We start from the raw sequence: 23,246 nt of genomic DNA on the forward strand, positions 1-23,246 counted from the left end.
TTATTCCAAAGTGGTTTCTGGTTTTGTACGTGCAGTTTGTAAATGTAGAAACTGAAGGCAGGTTGAAGTTGGTTGAAAAGATAGCCCCTAACGTATGAAAAATACCTTTCTTCTAATTATGGAGACATCATGCTCATTATCAAAAGGACCCTCTAGGTAAAGGAAATAGCTGTACAATAAATAATATAAATGTGCTTGACTGAATTTATAGCAGCATTTATTTTGGCATCATCCTAAATAGGAATTTTCTTGATCCAAGACATCAGATTTCAGTTACAAGTATTAGGGAAACAATACAAATATAAATTATGGAAAAATTCATTAAAATGTTTTAACAGTGTGTCCTAGTGGGAGATTTGGCAAGAATTGTGCTGGAATTTGCACATGCACCAACAATGGAACATGCAATCCTATTGACCGATCTTGTCAATGTTACCCTGGGTGGATTGGCAGTGACTGCTCTCAGCGTAAGTACCAGTTTTTTTCTTTTTTGAGATATCTTGTTAAAACGAGTAGACTAAGTTCAGTTCCTTTTAATTTTCTTCTTGTTGTTGAGGAAATGCTTTGTAACTGACTGATAAATGACGAGGACTTGTATTGGCACCTAGAATTTGTTTGGTTTGTTATAAGAAAAAGAGATGGACAAGATTAAATAAATAAAATAAATATATACAGACTCCTATGTAATATGGTTAAGAGATATTTACCTACTTTACATTTTAAATCCCATATAAAAAATCCATTTGAACATTTTCATAGCAGTTTCATTATCATAACATTCAAACTTCATGATTAAACAGTCATGCCCCTTCCTTCTCTGTCTAGCTACGTCCATTGCCCCCATCACTCTAGTATTGTGAACACCCCATAAACATTAACAAATGTATCCTCAGAACACACTTTTAAATTATGGGAGTATTATTGTCATTATTATCATCCCTATTTTACAGCTGGGGAACTGAGACATATAGGTGGTAGGTGATTTTCTCATGATCACACAGGAAGACTGTGGCAGGGCTGAAAACACAACTCAGATCTCCTGTGTTCAGCGCCTTTACCCGCAAGACCATCCTTCCTCTCCTTAAGCATTCTGAATTTTCAAAGCATTTTCTTGGTTTGATTTTTGCAGTCTGGCTTCTTATTTAGCATCATTTTTACAGATTTCTCTCTGTTCCTTATTGATGTAGCTTTCATTGATGCATATTTTTTCCAATGACAGTCTATTCCTTGTTGTTCAGTCTGTAGATTAGTCTGATCATGCACCAATGAAGTCAATGAGAAATGTTATCAACATTTTACTTTTCTTATGATTTGTACAATCTGTTATTATATTAAATATGGCCTTCCTACTCACACCGATGCTGGGTCTATCTGAATCAGTAATCACTGGCATTAGATTTCTGATGCATGCATTTTCATAGGTAGCAAGGCCTAGTACAAAAGCAACTTGATGGCCCAATCCTGTAGCCTGTACATACATAGCTTCACCGGGACAGTCTCAGACACAGAGATGTCAGAATTCAGAAATGTTTGCTGCAGGTGTGGGAAAGCTGTTCAGTTTCCAAGGAGATGCATCTCCTAATAACCTGCCTCATCAATTTACATTACCTACGGCTTGACTAGCACAGGTTAACTGGCTGTGTCCCAGTGCAATGCAAAGTCTCATCGATTTGGGAAAAAAAACATTAATTGGCTAAATTCTCAGAGGCACTGAACACCCACAACTCCCACTGCTGTTATTACCGGTCAAAATAAAACTTAGGACCTAATGAAGTCAATGGCAAAATTCTTCATTGGATGCAGACTCTTATTCTGTTCTTTTCAACTCCTTACCTCCTTTTTGGGGTATGAGTGTTTGAGAGGAGGCTGTACTTACAGAAGCAATGCAAGAAAATGATGCCAACAGCATGAATAGGGGCATCTATTAAGGCTGTGCTTGTGACCACAAGAGAGGAAGTTTATTTGGTTTGTGCAAAGGCCATCAGTTCTCATGGAAAATAATGGTTCCATTAATTTCTATCTGAACTGGTGGCTTTTATGAAGCCCCTTAGCCTTTTTCTGCACGTGACCTGGCATTCCTTCTTGGCTGACCACTAACTTCATGCAGAAATTTTAAAAAATCATCATCATTGTTCACAGCTAAAATGGAAACCTCAGAAAAAGAATGGATTGAGATTTAAGAAAGAAGATACTTCTTGCAAATGTTTTTTTATTTCCTTAATAAAATGAAATTTGGATTGTGGCAACACTTCCCAAAAATACAGGTTATACATATATAAAGCATTTTGCAAATGCAAACATCTAGTAAAATATACAACTGCTGACTTGCCTTGAAGAAGCTAATTAGGTCTCTGGACAGCCAAATCAGTATATGATCATGGGGAAAACACTATCTTACCCTTAACATAGTCAAAATCAGGGGTCAAGCCCCACTGCCTAATTTGTTTCTTCTCTCCTATAAAATATTAATTCTTTGTTTCCACAAGACTGTATTTAAATTCAGAAATGTAACTTAAAGCTAATGATTTCACAGTGAAAAATGACAAAACTCTTTACTTACGCTAAAAATAGAAATTTGGAAGAGTAATTAATTGAAAAATAAGAGGTAATTTTTACAGCACTCACTACTCTCAATGGGATCTGATTTATTCATATATACTTTTAACTTTTCTTTTGCTATAGTGCTGTTTACATATCATATTTAGCATTTGGGGAGACATTTTACCATTCTTTCTGTTATTACCATTCAGTACCAAATTCATTCAATGTACTATTTTCAAAGCAGTCTCTAAACCTGCACCAATAATATTTGCAACTGTGGTTGTGTGTGCAAAAACCTTCATTTTATTGTTCATAATTAGGGCCCTACAAATTCACGGTCATGAAAAATGCGTCACGGACTGTAAAACCTGGTCTCCCCCCGTGAAATCTGGTCTTTTGTGTACTTTTACCCTATATTATACAGATTTCACGGGGGGAGACCAACATTTCTAAAATTTGGGGTCCTGACCCAAAAGGGAGATGAAGGGGGGTTGCAAGGTTATTTTAGGGGGATTGTGGTATTTCCACCCTTACTTCTGTGCTGCCTTCAGAGCTGGGTGGCTGAAGAGCGGCGGCTGTTGCCTAGGCACCCAGCTCTGAAGACAGCGCCACCGCCATCAGCAGTGCAGAAGTAAGGGCAGCAGTACCGCAACCCCCCATACAATAACCTTGCGACCTTTTGAGGTCAGGACCCCTACAATTACAACACCATGAAATTTCAGATTTAAGTTGCTGAAATCATGAAATTTATGACTATTAAATTCCTGTGACCACAAAATTGACCAGAATGGACCATGATTTTGGTAGGGCCCTATTTATAATGATTTGTTTGTTGGAAGGATTATATTGATTCATGGGCTGATGGGGACCAGTGAGTAATTCAGAGGCCTCAAATCAAGAAACTAAAACTAAACCATGGAATCTCTGATTCATCCTGCTTCAGCCATAAAATTACATTTTGGGAGAGGAATACAGGGATTTAATTGATAACTGGGCCAGGGTGCAAATATTGTTCCTCTCTCCCTGTTTATTCTCCTCCTGTGCTAGGATTAGAATGCACAACCTCTCCATCTAGTTCAGTGAAATTCAGGAGGGGTGAAAATTTTCAGTCACTGGAAAACAGTGAAGAATCAATCAAAAAACCTGATTTATATGACTCCCTCTTTTGAACTATGAGAAACCAGTGATACTGGCCACATAGTACTGTACTGAGATCAGGATCTCACACATTGATTCCTGTTTCCTGTTTGTGTTTTTCATTTGTTCTTATCTAGGGTAAAACACTAGTTAGTTTCAAGAAAAAACTAGGAAATGATTTGGTTGAAATTGGTCAGACTGAAGAAGGTAGAAAAGAACAATTTAAACATTTGTATGTAGTGCTGCTTTGTGTCTTTACCAGATGAAATTAATTAATTGATTTGGGATATTTTAGCTTGCCCACCTGCCCATTGGGGTCCAAACTGTATTCACACCTGCAATTGCCATAATGGAGCTTACTGCAGTGCCTATGATGGGGAGTGCAAATGCACTCCAGGATGGACTGGCCTTTATTGTACCCAGAGTAAGTGACTCTTATGATCTACTTACCTTGTTGTGTGACTACCAATTAATAACAATATTTTCCTCCATTTCTTTTAATACTCCCTCTTTGTTCACTGATTTTCCAACACTGTTATGCCATTCTAATCCAGAGGATGTGTCTCATGTCACCTCTGCTGGTACAAGTGATGAAAATTATAGCCACCTATATTAGTCAGGACTGCTGCTGCATCTGAGGGGGAATTCACCCTTGGAGGAGGATAGGCTATCTTCACACCACTGCCTTCCCTTTGGGTTTCCTCCAGAGGAAGGCAATATTCAGTTACAACCAGGAGTCCACAGGAGTCTCATCAGCATAAGCTGGCATGTGCCTGTGCTGAATGAATGAATGCTTTCCCAGGTGCCCAGACATGGTCTCCCAACCTGGCCAGAGCTATACACTTCTGGGCAGCACTTGCTAGGTGTGCGTCCCTAACAAAAAGGCAGTTTGCAGTTACCTTGTACCCTTTCGCCACTCAGAACCTCCTCTGGGAAGAATACTGCCACTGGGCACTCTGCACCCAAGATTACATCAGCATTACCCAGGGCTGAATCAAGTCCTATGAAGTGAATAGCTTCAAGTTTGCTAATGGCAATGATTCATAGAGACACATTCGTCTCCTCAGCAGCGTTGTAAAGTGATTTTAATACAGGTCTCCTATCTCTCTGGTCATTAGATTACAGGGAACAAGCTTTACCAACACATAATTTAGGTACTGGCATGACTATTTATATTATCTGGAACCAGAACCGGAACTTCGTCAGGTCACTATTTTATACTCCACTCTGGAATTGTTTTTGTGTGACTAATGCATTTAATACCTGAGATCTCTCTCCAAGAACTTTACATTAATGAATTAGATATTGGAAGTGTTGTGACTGGAAATCTGCATATGAGTTCTGAGCAATAGTTCACACAAAGCCTGAGATAATTTTTTTGTTGATTGAAGGAATGTTGTCTCATTTTCCTCATTACAGGTATCAGATGATTACATTTATAGCTATTATTTGGCTTATGCTCAAGTCAGGTATACTCATCATATTTGATCTCAGAAAAGTACCACTGAAATCTGCTTTGCATGCAGTGCTTTTTAAAGTCACAACACTCCTTTCTCAATAGCACAATGTCAGAGCGGCAGGAGATAACACATATTATGGGGCCATATGGATAATGCTGTGGAAGACATTCACTGAATTGGTTCAGCTGTCAGCTATCACGGTTCTTTTGCTTCCTGCTGGTGAATAATGATCTGTTTGCAGTGATATGTCTTCTTCATACTGACATGGCACCTTTGTGAGGAGCTGAGATACAATATTTTTACTCGTTAATGTTTCAACATCAACTGTGCAGCAAATATGTCCAAAGATTCATTCATCATTCAACAGTCTTCCTGGGCTCTTGCATGAAGTCCCCCCTCCCTCCTCCTTCAAATGTCTCCTTAAAACGTCTTCCAGCAATCTTTCCTGCCTACCTTCTTCTCATCATCAGCAATCCCCGCATCCTCCCTTACTTGTTACTTTGTCTTATCTGTTTGTCTCATTTAGACAGTAAACTTTTCAGAGCAGAGAAGCTCTTCATCTATTATGTTTATAAAGTCCTGTGTAAATTAATGGCGCTATAGAAATGATTTTTAATAAGTAATAATAATACTTTTGTATTCCTCATTGAAGATTTTCTTCTCTTCCCCCCCCTCTTTGCATTGCAGGGTGTCCCTTGGGATTTTATGGGAAAGACTGTGCATTAATATGCCAGTGTCAGAATGGAGCTGATTGTGACCACATATTGGGGCAGTGTACCTGCCGCACAGGATTCATGGGAAAACACTGTGAACAGAGTGAGTAGGAAGCAGAAATTATTCATGCATGGTAGGAACAAATGCAAAACTCCCTAGACTGAATACTGTGATTGTGAGTCCTTACTCAGACAAAACAATACTGACTTCAAACGGAGTTTTGCCTGAGTAATGACCACAGGATTTGGACCTAACTCTATCCTGTGTGATGTTAAGGTTGTTTCTCCATCTTTTGAAAGCCTGAGAGATTAGTAAGTAGGACTTACGGTCTTTCTTTAAATCTTTTTGATTGTTTATTTACATTTATATCTATGTTTAAAAAACTGCTGTCCTAGGCTACCTATAATTAACTGCCTTTGACATAATATTAGAAAAATGTACATAACAGTACAAAAATAACAAATTAATCCAAATAACTATTACCGTCATAACACCCTGATGAAAACTAATAGCTGGAAGACTGAGAGCCAAATTCATCACTGGAATAGCTCTATGTAAGTCAAAAGAGTTACCAAAGGGAAGCATATAAGGCACATTATATTTGCTATACATAGGGCCTGATTCTCCTTTCACACATATTAGTTCTATCCCGGTTTAACTTCATTGGTTTCAGTGAAGTTACATGAGAGAGAAGGACGAGGCCCAAAGGCTCACAATTGTGCTGGCCTAGTTTTTGTCAGGAGAGTGGTGCTTCTATGCCTAATACATCATACTACCCCAGAAATTGGCTCCTGTTCAGAAGATCAACACAAGGCCTTGTTCTAAGTGTTTAATTAGGACTTGAGTGGTACATAAGCCTTTGGTAGGCCCTCTGCACAGGGCTCAATTTCCTCTGTGTAGGCTTTCCATTAGGTATAACAGATGTTGGTTTTGTAAAATTAACTAACATTTTTTTGTAGAGCGTCAAAAAATGTTTGACAGAACAGTTTTCTCTCAGAAAATGCAGTTTTATCGAAATCTTAATGTTTTGCGGGAATGTTTTGATTTTGATGGAATTTTCAACAGCAAAATCTCAAACCAAACCATTCTGACTTTCTTGTTTCATTTTGACCATGTCAAACATTTCATTTTGATAAGCTGAAAATGTTTTGTTTTGACTTTAGCATATTGATTCATTTTGTTTTGAGTTTTATATTAAATTAAAACATTGATTTTAATATAGCATATTTGTACAAATTATATTTAATATTTTATATTATAAAATGTTGACATTATTGAAACAAAATGTTTTGATGTTAATGCATAGAATTGTTTCCGAATATCAGTCCTATGGAAAATTTCAAAATTTTGGCTTTTTGTTTTGATTTGGAACAAAATCAAATATTTAAATGTTGGAATTTTCCATGTCATAGATATTCCCTTTTCTGATCAGCTCTAATTTTCGGGGAAATAAAACATGGACTTAAATTGCAATAAATAAATAAATAAAAATTAAGAAAGCAAACTAGTTTTCCACCCTCCCCTTCCCAAAAAGTCTGAGAACTTCACAAAATTTAAGCTCCACTGTGTCCACAAGTAAGTCTGCAGTGCTTTGGCACTATGTGGGCACATTAATGGGACACCACATACCCTTCGGAAAATATTTATTTCACCACTTGAAAATTAAGTTGCAACAATGGCCAGTTCCTTTTTATTATTTAGCCTACAGCCAAGAAGCTGTAACTGGTCTTTTCATATATTCACGTAGCTGAAGTTGTGTATCTTAGATCGACCCCGCGTGGTCGTGTAGACAAGCCCTCAGATTCCCAAGCAGAGAGAGGCCGCTCCCTGCAGCCTAGACATGTGTCAATCTCTGAGAAAGGGGTGGGACTTATTACCCACCCCTTGGCTTAGCATTTCCCAGGCTTTGTGAATCACAGTAATTTTCTAAGTCCCTAAAAGTTAGGCATAGCAATGCTTAGGATCACCACGCCTAAGTTCCTTTGTATATCTAGCCCACAGTGCCTTATTCTCTACTGCCTTTTAAACCTGTGCCATTATGATTTGGAGACAATTTACATTCATTTTGCATAGATGTAAACAAGGAGCTGGGCAGTGGAGAATCAGGCCCGGGTATTCACGTGTGAACATAATATTTTGCTTGTTTTCCCAGTTAGGGAAGCTATTTTCTTTCCTCCTAGAGCTCCAGCATCAATAACACATTGCCACCTGCTGGTCACTGATAAAAATGTACCTGCTTTACAATGGCAAACCTTTAGGGTGCTTAATACTGTGTATCTGTAACATTCAGTAGCATTTACTACACACAGAGTTCATATTCATAGGTTCAAATATAAAGATGTGCATTTGATTTTTTATTATTTTGCACAGAGTGTCCCCCAGGTACATACGGTTATGGCTGCCGGCAAATATGTGACTGTCTGAACAACTCAACTTGTGACCACATCACAGGAACTTGTTATTGCAGCCCAGGCTGGAAAGGAGCAAGGTGTGATCAAGGTAGTGACATAGAATAAAATGATTGTGAAAGTACTGTAAAATATTGATGGATTAAATTCTCTTAGATCTCATATGTACGTAAGTAATGCATTCCCTCTGGGATGTGTATTTAAATGACTTGCTTGATTGTTTATTAATATTTATACTTATGAGTCTTAATCATCAGATGACTTATTGATAGTTTACTGGAGGAAGGAAGGACCGTGAGCTAGGACAGTATCCTTGGTTTTAACACAGCACTTGATGATATCTTTTGAAGAGTTGTACAGAGATAATGCCATACAAAGCTGCCGTTGTGTCAAGTACTTTGTACACTGTGTATTTCTTGGCCAGAGGGCAGAGTGCTATTTTTTCAGCCACATGAAATAGACATATAAAAGTAGAGTATTGGCCAGGTAAGGCTTGGGCTGTCACTCCTAAGGCTTTCGGCATAACTCTAGCTATATTTAAAATATTTAGACATGAACACATTAAGAGAGTTTTAACAATAGAAGTCAGATCTCTACTCTTCATTTTAGAATTCTTGTATGAATTTATGCCATGTGTTTTCATTTCTGTTTGTTTTCCAGCTGGTGTGATCATAGTAGGAAACTTGAACAGTTTAAGCCGTACCAGTACTGCTATTCCTGCTGATTCCTACCAGATTGGGGCTATCGCAGGAATCATTATTCTTGTCCTGGTTGTCCTCTTCTTGCTAGCACTATTCATTATTTATAGACACAAGCAGAAGGGGAAAGAAACACATATGCCAGCAGTTACCTATACACCCGCTATGAGGGTCATCAATGCGGATTACACCATTTCAGGTAGGAGTAGAGCTGTGTGAGGCACATGACTAAGTAAATCCCAGTTGGAGAAACAAAATTGCAAGTTTTGTTCCTCACTTAACTTTCACAACTATTCGTCCTCTCTTAATCAAGCTCATATACTGGCTACATAAATGCCCCCACAGGCTTGAGGAGGTGCAGATGGCACCTTTCTGCATCAGTAACTGCTACTATGAGCAGGGAAGTTTATGCTTTCAGGGAGGGTAATTTGGGTTTCTAGTGCCACCCTTCCTTGGGCATTCCACCCGTGGGAGCAGTTTTAATCTCCCTGGGGATGAAGCTTCATAGGTGCCCCATATCAAAGAGGGAGATTCTCAAGGATCCACTGAATTTGTGTATCCCCAGTTGCTGTAGGCTGTTCCTGCTGTCTAGTCAGCAACTCAGCTTTTCAGGACACACTGGACAGCAACAGGCCCCCCCTCCCGCCCCATGGCAGCCCCTTTCAGCTGTCAGTAGCACACAGTCATAGTTCTGAGTGAATCTTTCCAAGTGTCTATAGCTGTGAACTGTTGTGTGTGGTGCAATATAGCCTTTTTAATCTACGCATTTAATATATAAAGCCCATCTATGCTAGTAGAAATGTGTATTGTTGAACAAAGGAAAATGCTGACCACATACCATGCAGTACAACTTTATTCTCTAGCTCTTTCATGCAAATTGTATCTCAAAACATGTTTCAGAGTTAAGTAATACAGTGCCGGGGTTAATTTTTCTGTTCCTCTGCTAACTACACCGGACCCTCACTAGAACGCGGGGTTCGGGATCCATGCACAGTATCGCGTTAACGTGGGGACCGTATTACCATGGATCCCAATTTATATATTTAAATTTGGGATCCATCGCCGCGACCACGCTATATGCCAATCCGCGCTATAGCAACACGCACTCTAGCGAGGGTCCGCTATATATTTAAGGGGTTTAAGAAAGGGTGAAAGGATATGGTTTCCACTGAGATATGAAATGAAATAGAGTAGTATGAGACAAGTGAAAGGAGTGGGGAGAAGAGAGGAGGCAGGAGTCATGGGTTAGGCTGGAGCAAGGCCATGAAGTGTTTTAAAACAAGGAGGGCAGTTTTTAGTTAGACCCTGAAATCAACATGGAGTTGTTTTAGAGTTGGGTTGATATTGTCACATTTTTTTGTATTCGCAAAACTTCAGGAGTTAGGGAAGCTGGGGCTTTGGGAGGCCAGGAGTTGCAGTACTTAGAGCAGATGAAGGTATGTTTGAAAAATGCAGCCAAGGGGCAGTCACAGTAGTAACAACACACACAACATTGTGGAGCTGGTGGCTGGCAATTTTGCAAACTGGTTAATGCCAAGGTTGCAGACAATGGAGGCAAAAAAGAGTGAAGGGACTGAGTATCAGGGAAGTATCTTCAAAAGGTGACAGCACGTTCCTTTAAATTGTTCATTTTCTTCTCCCTTTCTTTTCAGAAACCATTCCTCATACTAATGGTGGGAACGCTAATAGTCACTACTTCTCCAACCCTAGCTATCACACCCTAACACAGTGCGCAACCCCACCTCATGTCAACAACATGGACAGGATGACCCTTGCTAAGGTAAAACAAGAAAACGGTGGTGTCCATTATGCAGATCAACAAACAGTATTAGCTCAATGTTTTCTTTTACATGGTACATCTCTCAACAAGTCATTTTCATAAAGGATTTGATTTCTTAAACTACCTTATTGGACTTAGTTTTGTTTTCCCCGATTATCATCTTGTGCAAAGATTAGTGATCTATAATCAGCTGCAGTCTACATTATCTTTTGTTTGTTTGTTTGAAATAGTCAAAAAACAATCAGCTATTTGTGAATCTTAAGAATGTGGATCCTGGAAAACGGGGTGCAGTTCTGGACTATACGGGAACACTGCCTGCAGACTGGAAACATGGAGGCTACCTCAATGAGCTTGGTAAAAAAATAAAGAGAAAGGGTGCTGTATGTTACCCTGTGTGGATCGAAGGGATGGCAAAGCAGACATTTCCTGTGTGAGGTGTAGGCACAGTCTGGTTCTTCTGTGAAGCTAGCTAACATTGCCACTGATGCTAGCCTTGCCAAATTGAGAGTAGAGGGGTCAAGGCCATGTAGACCGGTGGAGCACTACCCATAGAGAGAGGCATATAATTAAAGACAATCTAGTTGGTTTTATGGAAAATAGGTCTGGTTGATAAAGGAAATTGTGTAAATGTAATATACTTAGACTTTTATTTAACTTAGGCCTGGTCTACACTAGGTGACATTTAATGGCCTATGATACACAGAAGATCAGACTAAATGATTAATGGTTCCTTCTGGCCCTAAACTCTATGAATCTAGACATTGTTAGTCAGTATATAGGTGCACAGTCACGCTGCTTCTGCAGTGAATCTGTGCTCTCATTGTAGGGGTATTTCTCCTATGAGGCACACATTAGCCATGAAACAATTCTGTAGAGATTTTGAATGGTTTCTCAGAGAATTGCAATTGGATTTACAAAATGTTCTGTTTTTGTTACTCTCCTTTTTCATAGGTGCGTTTGGGCTTGACAGAGGATATATGGGAAAATCCCTGAAAGGTGAATTTTTATTTTCTGACACATTTTAATAAAAATACACAGCTATTTCATGTCCTATTTAAAATTATTCTTGGTTTCTGTGGAAAGAGAATATATGAAGTGCAGTGACTCTTTGTAAGCTGATAGGCTATCTCATGAGCCCAGGAAGAAACCAGTGCAATACCCAAATCTTTTGGACCTTTGCCTCCTGGCACAATTTATTGGTTAAACAGAAAACTCATGAGTAACACCAAAATAAAGCAACTCCCCTGCTAATGTGGGCTGCAGTCCCCAGAGACTTTTTCTTTGCCTCTCTTCCTTTCTGGAAGGAGGATACATCATTCCCTTAAATCCCCTGCTGGATCCTGTGACAAGCAGGTAGCCCATTACCCTTTCTTAGCTGTTTCCCCATATCATACTCCAGTTAGCACTGCGAGGATAATATAGCTTTGCATGAGGCTGTGCCTTTCGGGCACAACTGAGCTTGCATGAGTGAACTGAAGACTTTTGTCAGAGCTGTGTTCTGCTTTGGTAGTAATAAGACAAAGAAAATAACTCCTTTATATGTCAGTAAGCTGTTAAAAGGTCAAGAAGACAGCAACATGTTAATACTGCAATGAAAATTAAATGTTATAATGCTGCAGTGTTTCAGATTACAGAGCATCTGTGGTTCCCACTGTGTCCACAAGTGAGCCTGCAGTGCTTTGGCATTACGTGGGCACATTAACGGGATACCACATACCCTTCAGAAAATATTTATTCCACCACTTGAAGATTAAGTTGCAGCAATGGCCATGCCCTTTTTATTATTTAATCTACAGCCAAGAAGCTGTAAATGGTCTTTTCAGATGTCCACCTTTGCAACTATCGTGCATGTCTTTGCCACCAACATCAAGATTACGCAACTGTAATGTTTTCTAATAATAAAGATGGTGAAGAATGTGATGGCCCACCTGGTAAATTTAACCTGTGTTCCATGCTCTGCCCTGGCTGGCTGTGACCTTCCAGATGAAATTTAAGGTTCTGGTTTTGACCTTTAAAGCTGTAAACGACTTAGTACCTGAAAGACCATCTCTCTCCCCATGCTATACCACCACAGCTGAGATTAGCAGAGGTAGAGTCCCACTGGTATAAATGAGAGGGGTAGCTGGCAGGGTATAGTCTGTCAGGGCACTACAGCTATGGAATTTGCTCCCCTCCTTGGTCTGAAATAGCCCAATTCTGATCACCCTTCAAGTCTCACTGGAAGGCTCATTTTTTCCCAGGCGTCTGAAAATGGGAGAGTTAAGTATATAGACGAGAGCAGCTATTTTGTAGAGCATTTCTATAATACAATATAATTTAATTGAAGGAATGAATTATAATGTTTCAATATGTGATATTGTCTGGCAGTGAAGGATTCTCTTGATGTTCTTGAAAGATTTTGGGGTGCTTCATTTGAGACTCCTTAAAAGGGCCTTGGGAAGCTCTGACCATCCACTCTCTGAAAGTCAGATACCTATAAGGCGTCTCAAGTTGCATACCCAAAATCAGGGTGTATCTACACTATGGAGCCCATACCAGTACAGCTAGGTGCCGTAGCTATGCCAGAATAATCCCATAGCGTAAACGCGGCCTACACCAATGGAGGAAGTTTTCCATCAGTGTCGGAATACACCCAAATGACAGTAGCTAGGTCAAAAGAAACATTCTTCCATTGACATAGCTGCATCCACACTGGGGGTTAGGTTGACATAGCTACAGTGCTCAGGGATGTGGTTTTGTCAACTTAACTTTTAAGTGTAGACCAGGCCTCAGTAGTCAGCTCTGAAAGTCTTGGATGCAAATCTGCAAAGACAGAAGAAACTCTCACAATGTCTTCCCAGCCCAAGAAAACACATGACTCCCTTAGCCACAGCCCAAACTGACTAACCAACTGACCCCTGCTCATTCTTTCCTCCTCCATCCCTACCATTAGGGAAATCGAGGAAAAACAGCTGAATCTTTTAGCATGTCTTGATGGTTGTCAGTGAAGGCACTGGCAGAACAAAATGCCCCCTCACTAAAAGCACCCTGCCTTCAGTTCTCTCACAATTATTACAGGAATCATCTGTTAGCTCATCCCCTTCAGTAATTGTAATGTTATTTATGTGTCATGAGTTCAGCAGCTGCAAAGGCAAATGTGTTCTAAAATTGTCAGGTGCAGCCTGATCCTGAAAATTACCTTTAATTAGTGCCGGACCCAACTTTGATGAGAGTTGAACTTTGCAGCAGGAACGCCCCAGGCAAAATCAGGCCCATAAAAAGCAGAGCAGTTGAGGTAACTCTATTAATCACTGTGTAAAACAAATCTGAGGAAGTATTATGACAAGTTTCTATATAGTTATTGATTTATGAGAAACTGTGCAGAACTCAAAGTAGCCAATCTATTTGGTGGCAAACATTTTCTGGAACAGAAGTTTTTGCTTTACTTAGTCACAATATTTATGCTTACACATTACGCAGCACATTCAAAAGATTTACAGTGCTATTTTTTCTATTGTCAGATTTAATGAAGAACTCAGAATACAATTTAAGCAACTGCTCTTTAAGTAGCTCTGAAAATCCATATGCTACTATTAAAGACCCACCAGCACTTGTGCCAAAAAACTCAGAATGTGGATATGTTGAAATGAAGTCACCGGCACGCAGGGACTCCCCATATGCAGAGATCAGCAACTCTGCTTCAGCCAACAAGAATGTCTATGAAGTTGGTAAGTACAAACTGCATTGTTTGGAATCAAGCTGTGGTGGGGCAGATGAGCCCCCACCAGCCAGACAAGGGTTAAGGAACTGCTGTGGTCCCAATCAACTGCAGTTCGCCGCATGTGCTTGTCAGGCCTGGAGGTGGGCCCTTAAAAGGGAGGAACTCCGAGCAGTAGGGGTGGCACTCCGAACAAGCAGAGACAGGGCTTAGTGCTCCCTGTGCCACTAACTGACTGATCGCTTGCAAACACCTGCTCAATCCTTTGAGAAAGAAGATGAGCTGGGCTGATCCTTTGTTGAAATACCCCAAGGATTAAGCCCTGATTTTTGCTCACATTTAGAGGTGGGAACTGAGACTACCTGCAGGGCTTGAGAGACTGCTTCCCTCTCTCTTACACAATAAAGGGGATCAGGGAAGTGTATTCCTTTTATTCGGACTGCTTTATATCCCCTGAAAGAGGTAGGACTCACTGAAGGGCCCAGACAGAGGGCTGCTCTCACCCCAAAAAGGTGACCTGAAGACATCTTCCACACAGGCTCAACCAAAACAAACAAACAAAATCACTGAAAAAATACTGATACTCTTTCAGGTTCTATGCAGCTCCATGTTCATGTAAGAGCAATCCCATTCTTTTCAAACTCGTGAAGCAATTCACAAAGAAGATGGTTTCAAATACCTTAGTTTCAATTGTGCAAATAAAAGTCACCCAGCTAAATATCTCTGCCAAAGAGCCATATTCTTGCCCTCCTTAAAGCAGCAGTGGGAGACATAAGTAGCCTCTCACTGCCACATAACTTAGCCCTGTACCAGGTTGTCCAGTCCTGAATATGGTTATCCCTGGTGGACAACAGGGGGAGAAGAGCTCTGTGGCTTCTGTGCTTAGACAATGTGCATCCTGTCCCCCGACCCCAGCTCTCCTATCAGTAACTCTGCAGATCCTGGTTCCTTTCCCATGGCAGGTCCTGATGAGTTATTACAGTCCTAAGAAAACTGTGACATACTGGTAGAATATTTAAATAACTTACCTAAAGTCACAGACCAGATCACCTGACTGCCCATCCAATGCCTTAACCACAAGACCATCCTTCCTTTCTTAATTCATACAGAATAGGCAACAAGATCATTAACCCCTTACTAGCTGGAGTGAAATACTTTAAGATTTTAGATGTTCTGTTTTCTTCCTAATATACAAGGTCACAGCTTTTAAAAAGTCAGAAGCATTACTGTGAGAAAAATAGAAGAAAAATAGCAGATCTCTGTATGGTTAGTTGTACATTACTTAATTATTCTAAAGTACATTAGCAACATGGGTTAAAAAACTAGTCCTAACCCTTAAAGGGGATCTGTACTATACATTTTGGATTTCTCCTAGTAGGTTGAAAGATGTCCACGTTGACAGTTACCTCTGATGAAAGATGGTCTAAAAAAGTTGTTTAAAGTAGAATCAGAATTTAAAGAACATGTAGCTGCTGTATACATCAAAGGACCTAACTCTCCCTTTCTGTACCTATGTGGAGATTTCTTAGAATTCCATGAGGGTGTCCATTGTCTTGCTAAGGACTGTCTATTCCATGGTGACTCTCTCTGGGGCATCCCGGAGAAGAGTGGGATCTGTGGGATGAAGAAGACTGGGACATGACTAATGAGTCTGTGTGAGAGAGAAAGCCAAGCAGCTGCATGGTATTCTACAACCTGTCTGTGAGGATTAGTATGCAAATTTCCACTGAGTGCTTTGCACAATATTGTTTCACTGCTGATGCTTTGCTCAGAAGTCCAAACTTTGGCCCAATGTGTGTTTAAGCAGGAGCCTGGATTCCTGCAGCTTGCCCAAAAAGAAAAGAGGACATGCAGTTCTGCTTGATTGTGTTATCATCTTACAAACTCATGAATGCACACACAATTGAGTTTGTTGCGTAACTGAGCAGTTTTAATGCCAGGCCAGCAAATTTTTAAGCAACATGCCCTTTACTTCAGAATTTAAAGCTGAGTGAACAAGTTCTTTCTTTTAAGCAACAGTAACTATTTAGCAAGACTTGTTCATTTTTATGAAGATATTTTCCTCCCATTTGCTATTACCAGTGCCCAAATATGTGTGTTTTCTTTTATCACAGAACCTACCGTGAGTGTTGTCCAGGGCGCATTCAGTAACAGTGGACCTTTCAGCCAAGATCCTTATGATCTTCCAAAAAACAGTCACATTCCATGCCATTATGACTTGCTACCAGTACGAGATAGTCCATCATCCTCTGAGAAAGAGGTCAGGAGTGAATGACATCTCAAGCTCACTGTACGGCACAGTGGAACTCTTAAGGAGAACAGTGGCTTGGTTATGCTCCTTCCTGTACTTTGCCACCATATTTGGCTCCTAATCCATTCTGTAGACAATTGCTGTATGTTAAACAGGAAGCTCAAGCTGAGGTGTGTATACACACATACAGCATGTGGATAGATGCCAAACTGAAGAGACCCTGATCAGATTTTCCATTACAGTTATTTTTACAAAGACACCAATGCCACACATTTACACTGTAGTATACTTGTTTAAACATATTAGTTTGCAGAATAGTTCTGATAACAGTTCCATTTCTGCTACTTTGAAATTGGATTTCATGTTTGTTTTTCACTGGCTCATGTTTCATAGTAGAGATGCCCCTAAGGACTGTACAACCTGCCAAATATCCACTTCTTTCAGTCTGTAGTCTGATTCATTTGTTACCTAGAAGAAAAACTGTCTGATATTGCCAGATTTCTTTCACATCACATCATATTGTGGTGGATTATATTGTTTTTAGTCAAGATGTGTAAAAAGACTTGATCTGATGGGATGTAAGCAAATGCAATGCTGCAGTGATTTGAAAAACTCAACACAGGTTTTTCATGTCTACTACTGGTTAAGGAAATACATTGCCTGTGTAGTTTTGAAGGTGATGAAAGCATTGCACGCATTAATATTATTGCAACACCTGAAGATCAATGGATACCCCATACTAGTAGGCTTTGGCACCCATCCTTGCCAAATCATTTGGTGCATTACTGCTCCATATACTACAGTTCTGACCATCATTCCTGTCATACACAAGTAATAATCCATAACATATCAGTAATTATTGCATAAATATGTAAATGAAATCAGTTTATTTTTGTCAGAATGGACTGAATGAGAGTGTAAGGACTGAACAAAAATGATGAATGCTGTAAATTTGAAGTGCAAGAAAAGGTTTAAATTTTATAAACAAGTAGTGATATGGACTGTAATATAGAATAAGAATTGTAGTGTTTTGATTAATTTTTTCCCTAGAAATGACTGAACAATCTCTGTGCATACTTGCTAAAAAGGCACCTTTTTTATAGTTGATGTAGGGAAAATATGCTTAAGCTGGTCTTTTGCATTGCTAATAACTTGACTCATATACCCCATTTTTCATTAACTTGTATCTCCATTTTTAAATTTTGTATCTATGTTTCTAGTGCTCTAGCTTATAACTGCAAAATATTTTATTGTACGTCCACGGTTTATTGCATTTTTGACAGCTGGCCTTTATTTTGTCTGGTTAAGAAATACTGACATTTTTTCTTTGGAAGGGATGGTGGGGTGAGTATAAATGTGATAATTGATATAATATTATTGTCCACCAGAGATGGGCTAAGCAGGTTAGGTAGTGGTGTAAACTGGTGGATTGAATCAGCAGGGACAAAAAAAAAACAATTACAAGGTGTTTTGCTTGAGGGATAATGTTTATAACAAGAAAGCAGGGGGAAAAAACCAAGACCCCTAGCTTGGGGTTCAGCTCACTCCTGACCCTGCATGTGGAGGCCAGCCTTTCCAAAGGCATTCTCTCCTCTGTCTCCCAAGTAGCCAACTTATAGTCAGGGCCCCATGTCTTCTGCAGTTCAGTGGAAGTAGAATTGTTCATGGAATCCAGCCCTTGAAACAGAATTGTGTTCCAGAGTCCAAGCTTTTATTTATTTGTAATTGTTAAAATTGTTGCAAGGACATCTCCCTGAATCTTCAAACAGTCTGAAACAATAGCTCTAGGGTGTCTGGACTGCTTGTTTCATCTCATTGGGATGTTAGATTCAAAACCTAAAGATGAAAAGTTATATATCGGTACTGTTGAAGATACCACTGCTGATCATGTTAGTGAAGCATCCTGCTGATGGCCCATAATCTCAAACAGCCTTTTTCACCTTCCCAAACTAGCGACTCTGCACCCAGTCACAAGTAGTTTTACCTTTAAACACATCCGAACTGTATGATGTGATATAAAGGACAGTGGTTGGTCAAGCATTTTGGTACTCTTATGCTCTCTGCCTCAGTACAGTAGGTGCCATTATGGCTCTGTATCTGAAAGTTTGGATTATGTTAGAGTCAAAGACAAAGAATTGTTGACATTGTGATGGTATTGGCTCTGAAGAGAATGATATCCCATTGCCTTTGGCTGGAGGAACAGTAGCTACAATACAGAACCTCAATGAGAAAAATGGAAAAACATTTCTGGATACAAAAGACCTCCTTGGGCTGAAGTGGAAATACTGTCTGTCTGATGTTTGCTGCCATTAAAGTGGTGACAGATCAGAGCTGTACACCTGAAGACCTCACCATAGCTGGGCTCAGGCCTCTGCAGCACATGTGGATGCATGGGGATGCCCATTTACACCCCATGTTTGTGTCATACATAAATATTGGCTGATTTGCGGACAAACTGGAACTTCCTGGGCAATTGCACATCCTTGTAAAAGTTGTATGACCAGCTCAAGACATCATAGATGTAAAAATAAATGCTGATGTTTAAGAAATCAAGCAGCACTTTACACCCCACTTAAGGTAAACGATTGATTGGGGGGGGGGTGCCAGGTACATGTAGTGATATCGAAATACATGTGTTTGTACCGTGTGATCGAAACTTAAAAATAAAATCTCCTTTCTGAAACTGTAAATAGAAAATGCAATACACTATAACTGTGAGTTCACAAAAGTCGTCTCCTCTTACCTCATGTATAATTTGAATTTGATGGCCAATAGAACAATTATTCTTTGTAACATAAAAAAAAATCCCTGTCATTCATACTATATAATGGTGAAGAATAGATCAAATTGTTTTTAACTTGTGTAGGAATTCCAAAAGTGGTGCCCATCTTCAAATTATGTATTCAAGCAAACACTCATGACAATAAATCCTGCTCAGACACTTTGGGGTATAGTGTATGCTCTAACTATAGTCATACATACAGGTCCAAATTCATCCCTGCTGTATGTGGTGACATTTCTGCTGTGGCCAAGGGAAGTTGCACCTGCTTATATTTGGCCCACATAAGTATACATACGTCACATAAAAGACTTGTGAATATGCATCAGTGTGTGAGCGGGTGTACATGCTCACACACACAATTGTCTGGACAATTAACATGTTCTATTTAAACAATCTCTGCATGTCATTAACTTGAGTGAATAAAGCACACTGGAAAATGTAGAAATTTATCTATAATCTTCGATTTAAAAACCCTAAACCAATCAATGTTTACTGGTATTAATAAAGGCTAAATACCTGCTTGGTGCAACAAGGGGAAGCAGAAATTTTCCCAGAGCACCTGCTTTAGCAATCATGCCATCCGGAACAGGTTTCCTCATGTGCCTCAAGAAGACATGCTTTGGAATGCACTTTGCTGCTCTGTTAAGCACAACCAGAGCTCACATCTCACAGCTGCCAAAGAGCCCTAGCTGCTGATCACAGCATGTTCATGAACTCAGAAGGGGAATTTAGACTCTTCTCAACCTCCATACCAGGCCACCTTAGGAATATGATGTATATGCTGGTGCATTATCTGGTTATCTTTCCAGATTTCTTCTTGAGAACTATGGGGAGAGATCCTGCCTTGCCACTTGCACAAATGGAAAAAGGCGTCTGTGTCTTTTATATGTTCAGAACCCCATAAAGAGGAAAGCAATATGAAACCCTAGGATAAATGTCCATACAAGCTTGTTTGCTAGTGCAATAAAGTGAAGAATTTAGCCCAAAGTTAATATCTGGTTTTAAAATGTGGTATTTGGTATTAATCCCTGAAATTTTAAATGAGTTAGGCAAACTATCTCTTAGCCATTTAGAAAAACACTGAACCTCAGAAAGACTTTTTGTAGCAGAGACTTTTACTCCCTACATACTGCTGCACTTAAACTTTGCCCTCATCTTCATTTACACAGAGAACTCCCATTAATTTTAATTGGAGCTGTGCATACAGATTGAGAGGTGAACAGACTTCATTGTGACTATCCTTTCTATCACAATCTGCAAAATCAAACTAATGAAATAAAGGTTAATAAAAGCATAAATATTGGTGAGAACACTATTAAAAATGTATTTGATTTTCAAAATATTATGACTAAAACTGGACTGTTGAGTAGGGTTATGTTTCCAAGTAATGACCCTTACACTGAGCCACGTGAATAGGACAATGCATCTTTAAGACCTATACTGAAGAATACAGAGCTAAAGTTGAGAAAAATGCTTTATATTAAAAACTGTGTATATAGCAGTTTAAATGACTTAAAACTGATGGGTGCTTGTTTAACCATTGTACAAAAAACCTTGCCCTTTTTGGTACAATTAACACTAGTGCCATAGCACTGGGCCTAACTATTATATTTTCAGTGTTTTACCCCAGCCACTCTCCACTTTGATATGATTGAATTATAATATATATTTTTAAAGAAAACGTACAAACAGTGTCTGGCTTGTATCTCGATTGTAACAAAAAAAAAAAAAACACTGTTGCAATGTTGAAATGTTTTCTATTTTCCAAAGATGACTGATGCTCATCGTATTACCCTTCACTACCATTTATATCACCGAACATGCTTGTAGGTTAATGTAATAAACTTTCTAATAAAAGACTTGAAATGTTGTGTTTGATTTTTCCGTCCTGTTTGTCCTCTCTCTAGGGGCACCATGAAGTACCACAAGAGATACACATAGTGGTCTGTGTGTGGAAGGCTTTATGTGTACGTGGTCAGTTCAATAACAGTCATACGGTGAAATCCAGGCTGCATTGAAGTCAATGGGAGTTTTGTCATTGACTTCAGTGGGGCCAGGATTTAAACCACGGAGTATTACATCAAAGCTCAGCCATTTTTACTGTATTTGGGTCTGTTCCTTGCCCCCACTGAGGCTGCTTTGCACTGCTCCAATAGCACTAAGCAGAGATAAAGTTGGCTTAATTTTCTCCCTGGGCATTCCACTTGTGTAGGGAAATCTCTAGGTGGAATAGAGCCAACTCTACTGCACCCCTCTTTTGAGCCTTTAGTGGCATGGCTGGAGACAAGGCCATAGCTGGAGTCCTGCTGTACTCTGTTGATGCCTAGCTGTCAGAGTGGTCCCTTTGGAGCTGTGGCAGCCAGTCTAATTTTGAGCAGCATTGAGACCATCAAGGAAAGATTTAAATAATGTCAAGGCATTTCTCTTGACTCCACACATCTATTTGGCAGGATAACAACATCCTCTTATCAACCATGTAAAATACCAGTATGAAGCCTAAAACTACATGGACGTAGAAATGAAGAGATCATCCAGCAGCACCTGCATTCTCGTTTCTGTTCCATATCCTGGCATGAAGCCTCTAAGCTGGCTGAAGAACACTGGCTGTGGACAAATGTGCTTGGAGATGGCTTTTTACTGTCCCCTCAGTTAGATTGCACGGGAATGTGAGATCTGGTTCTGAGTGTTAATTGGAAAGTTCTGTTTCATCTCACAAAGTTTTCTTCAGGATTGGTTGGGCTACAGTGTGCTTTAAGGAGGGATATAGTAGCTAGTTAGTCTCACATCCAACCTGGAGATCAGGCTATAGCTGTGTGACTCATTATGTGGCTGTCACCAGAGGTTACTTTTAAGAGTTCAAGTTCAATTATATATAGAGAGAAAATAAGTTTTTTGGTGTTTGCATCTGACTCCCTGGAATTAACTGAGATTCTTTAAGATAGTTCACTCAAGTTTCTTCTTTAACAGGTTAAAGAAACAATATCAAATATAGAGCCAAATCCTGAAGTCGCTCCTCATGTATAATTTTTTTTTAAAATTGTAATCCATAGTCTGAGATTCAAAGAACAGAAGAAAAGGAAATGCCTCAAACATAAAAACATATACTTCCCAAAAATGTAATGATCCATGTAATATTTGAGTGAGTTAAATTGCCTCCTTAGCATCTTTAATTTGTGTGATCAGCATTTATGCTGCAGATCAACCAAAGCATATCTGACCTCAGCAGCATTTCAAGGATAATTTTTTAAACAGATCAACTGCACTTTAACAACTGTCCTATTAAAGAGCCTCTGGCTCTTTTCTTCCCATCTACAATAATTATCGGAAACTTCAAGGAAAATTCTACTTTCCATTCATGTTACAGTTCCTGTATACCTCCATAGCTAACATGATTATGATAATGGTGTGCAGGATCTTGCTCTACATCCATGTCCTTTTGACATGGAAAAAGAGAGAGATTTTCTTTAAAGACTCTAGTGCAATGAAGCAGCTGATCGTGTTTATAACTTTTCTAGAAGTAATTCTATTTTTGTGGTTACAGAGATATTGATTGATTATACTCATCATGACATAATGCATGAGGGAAAGAACAAGCTAAAATAGGGAAAGAACAAGTTAAAAAATTACTTAGACAAGTTAGATGTCTTCCAGTCACCAGGGCCTTATTAAATATATTCTAGAATACTTAAGGAGCTGACTGAGGAGATATCTGAGCCATTAGCAATTATCTTCGCGAAGTCATGGAAGATGGGTGAGATGCCAAAGGACTGGAAAAGGG

At 39.4% G+C, this 23,246-nt stretch overlaps 1 protein-coding gene across 1 annotated transcript in view; it reads left to right on the forward strand.

The window, feature by feature from the left end:
* The window catches only part of MEGF10 (multiple EGF like domains 10), a 140,433-nt gene extending 119,143 nt beyond the window's left edge, over positions 1–21,290 (forward strand). Inside the window, exons 16-25 of the mRNA XM_074953064.1 lie at positions 339–467; positions 3,974–4,102; positions 5,826–5,954; positions 8,223–8,351; positions 8,921–9,157; positions 10,611–10,738; positions 10,969–11,092; positions 11,690–11,734; positions 14,239–14,445; positions 16,550–21,290. Of these exons, the coding sequence (XP_074809165.1) occupies positions 339–467; positions 3,974–4,102; positions 5,826–5,954; positions 8,223–8,351; positions 8,921–9,157; positions 10,611–10,738; positions 10,969–11,092; positions 11,690–11,734; positions 14,239–14,445; positions 16,550–16,710 (1,418 nt within the window). The 3' untranslated portion in view covers positions 16,711–21,290. The remainder of the gene's footprint in view (positions 1–338; positions 468–3,973; positions 4,103–5,825; positions 5,955–8,222; positions 8,352–8,920; positions 9,158–10,610; positions 10,739–10,968; positions 11,093–11,689; positions 11,735–14,238; positions 14,446–16,549) is intronic.
* The last annotated feature ends 1,956 nt before the right edge of the window (positions 21,291–23,246 follow it).

This window comes from Natator depressus, chromosome 5 (assembly GCF_965152275.1).
Source record: "Natator depressus isolate rNatDep1 chromosome 5, rNatDep2.hap1, whole genome shotgun sequence".
In the NCBI taxonomy this organism is placed as follows: Eukaryota; Metazoa; Chordata; order Testudines; family Cheloniidae; genus Natator; species Natator depressus.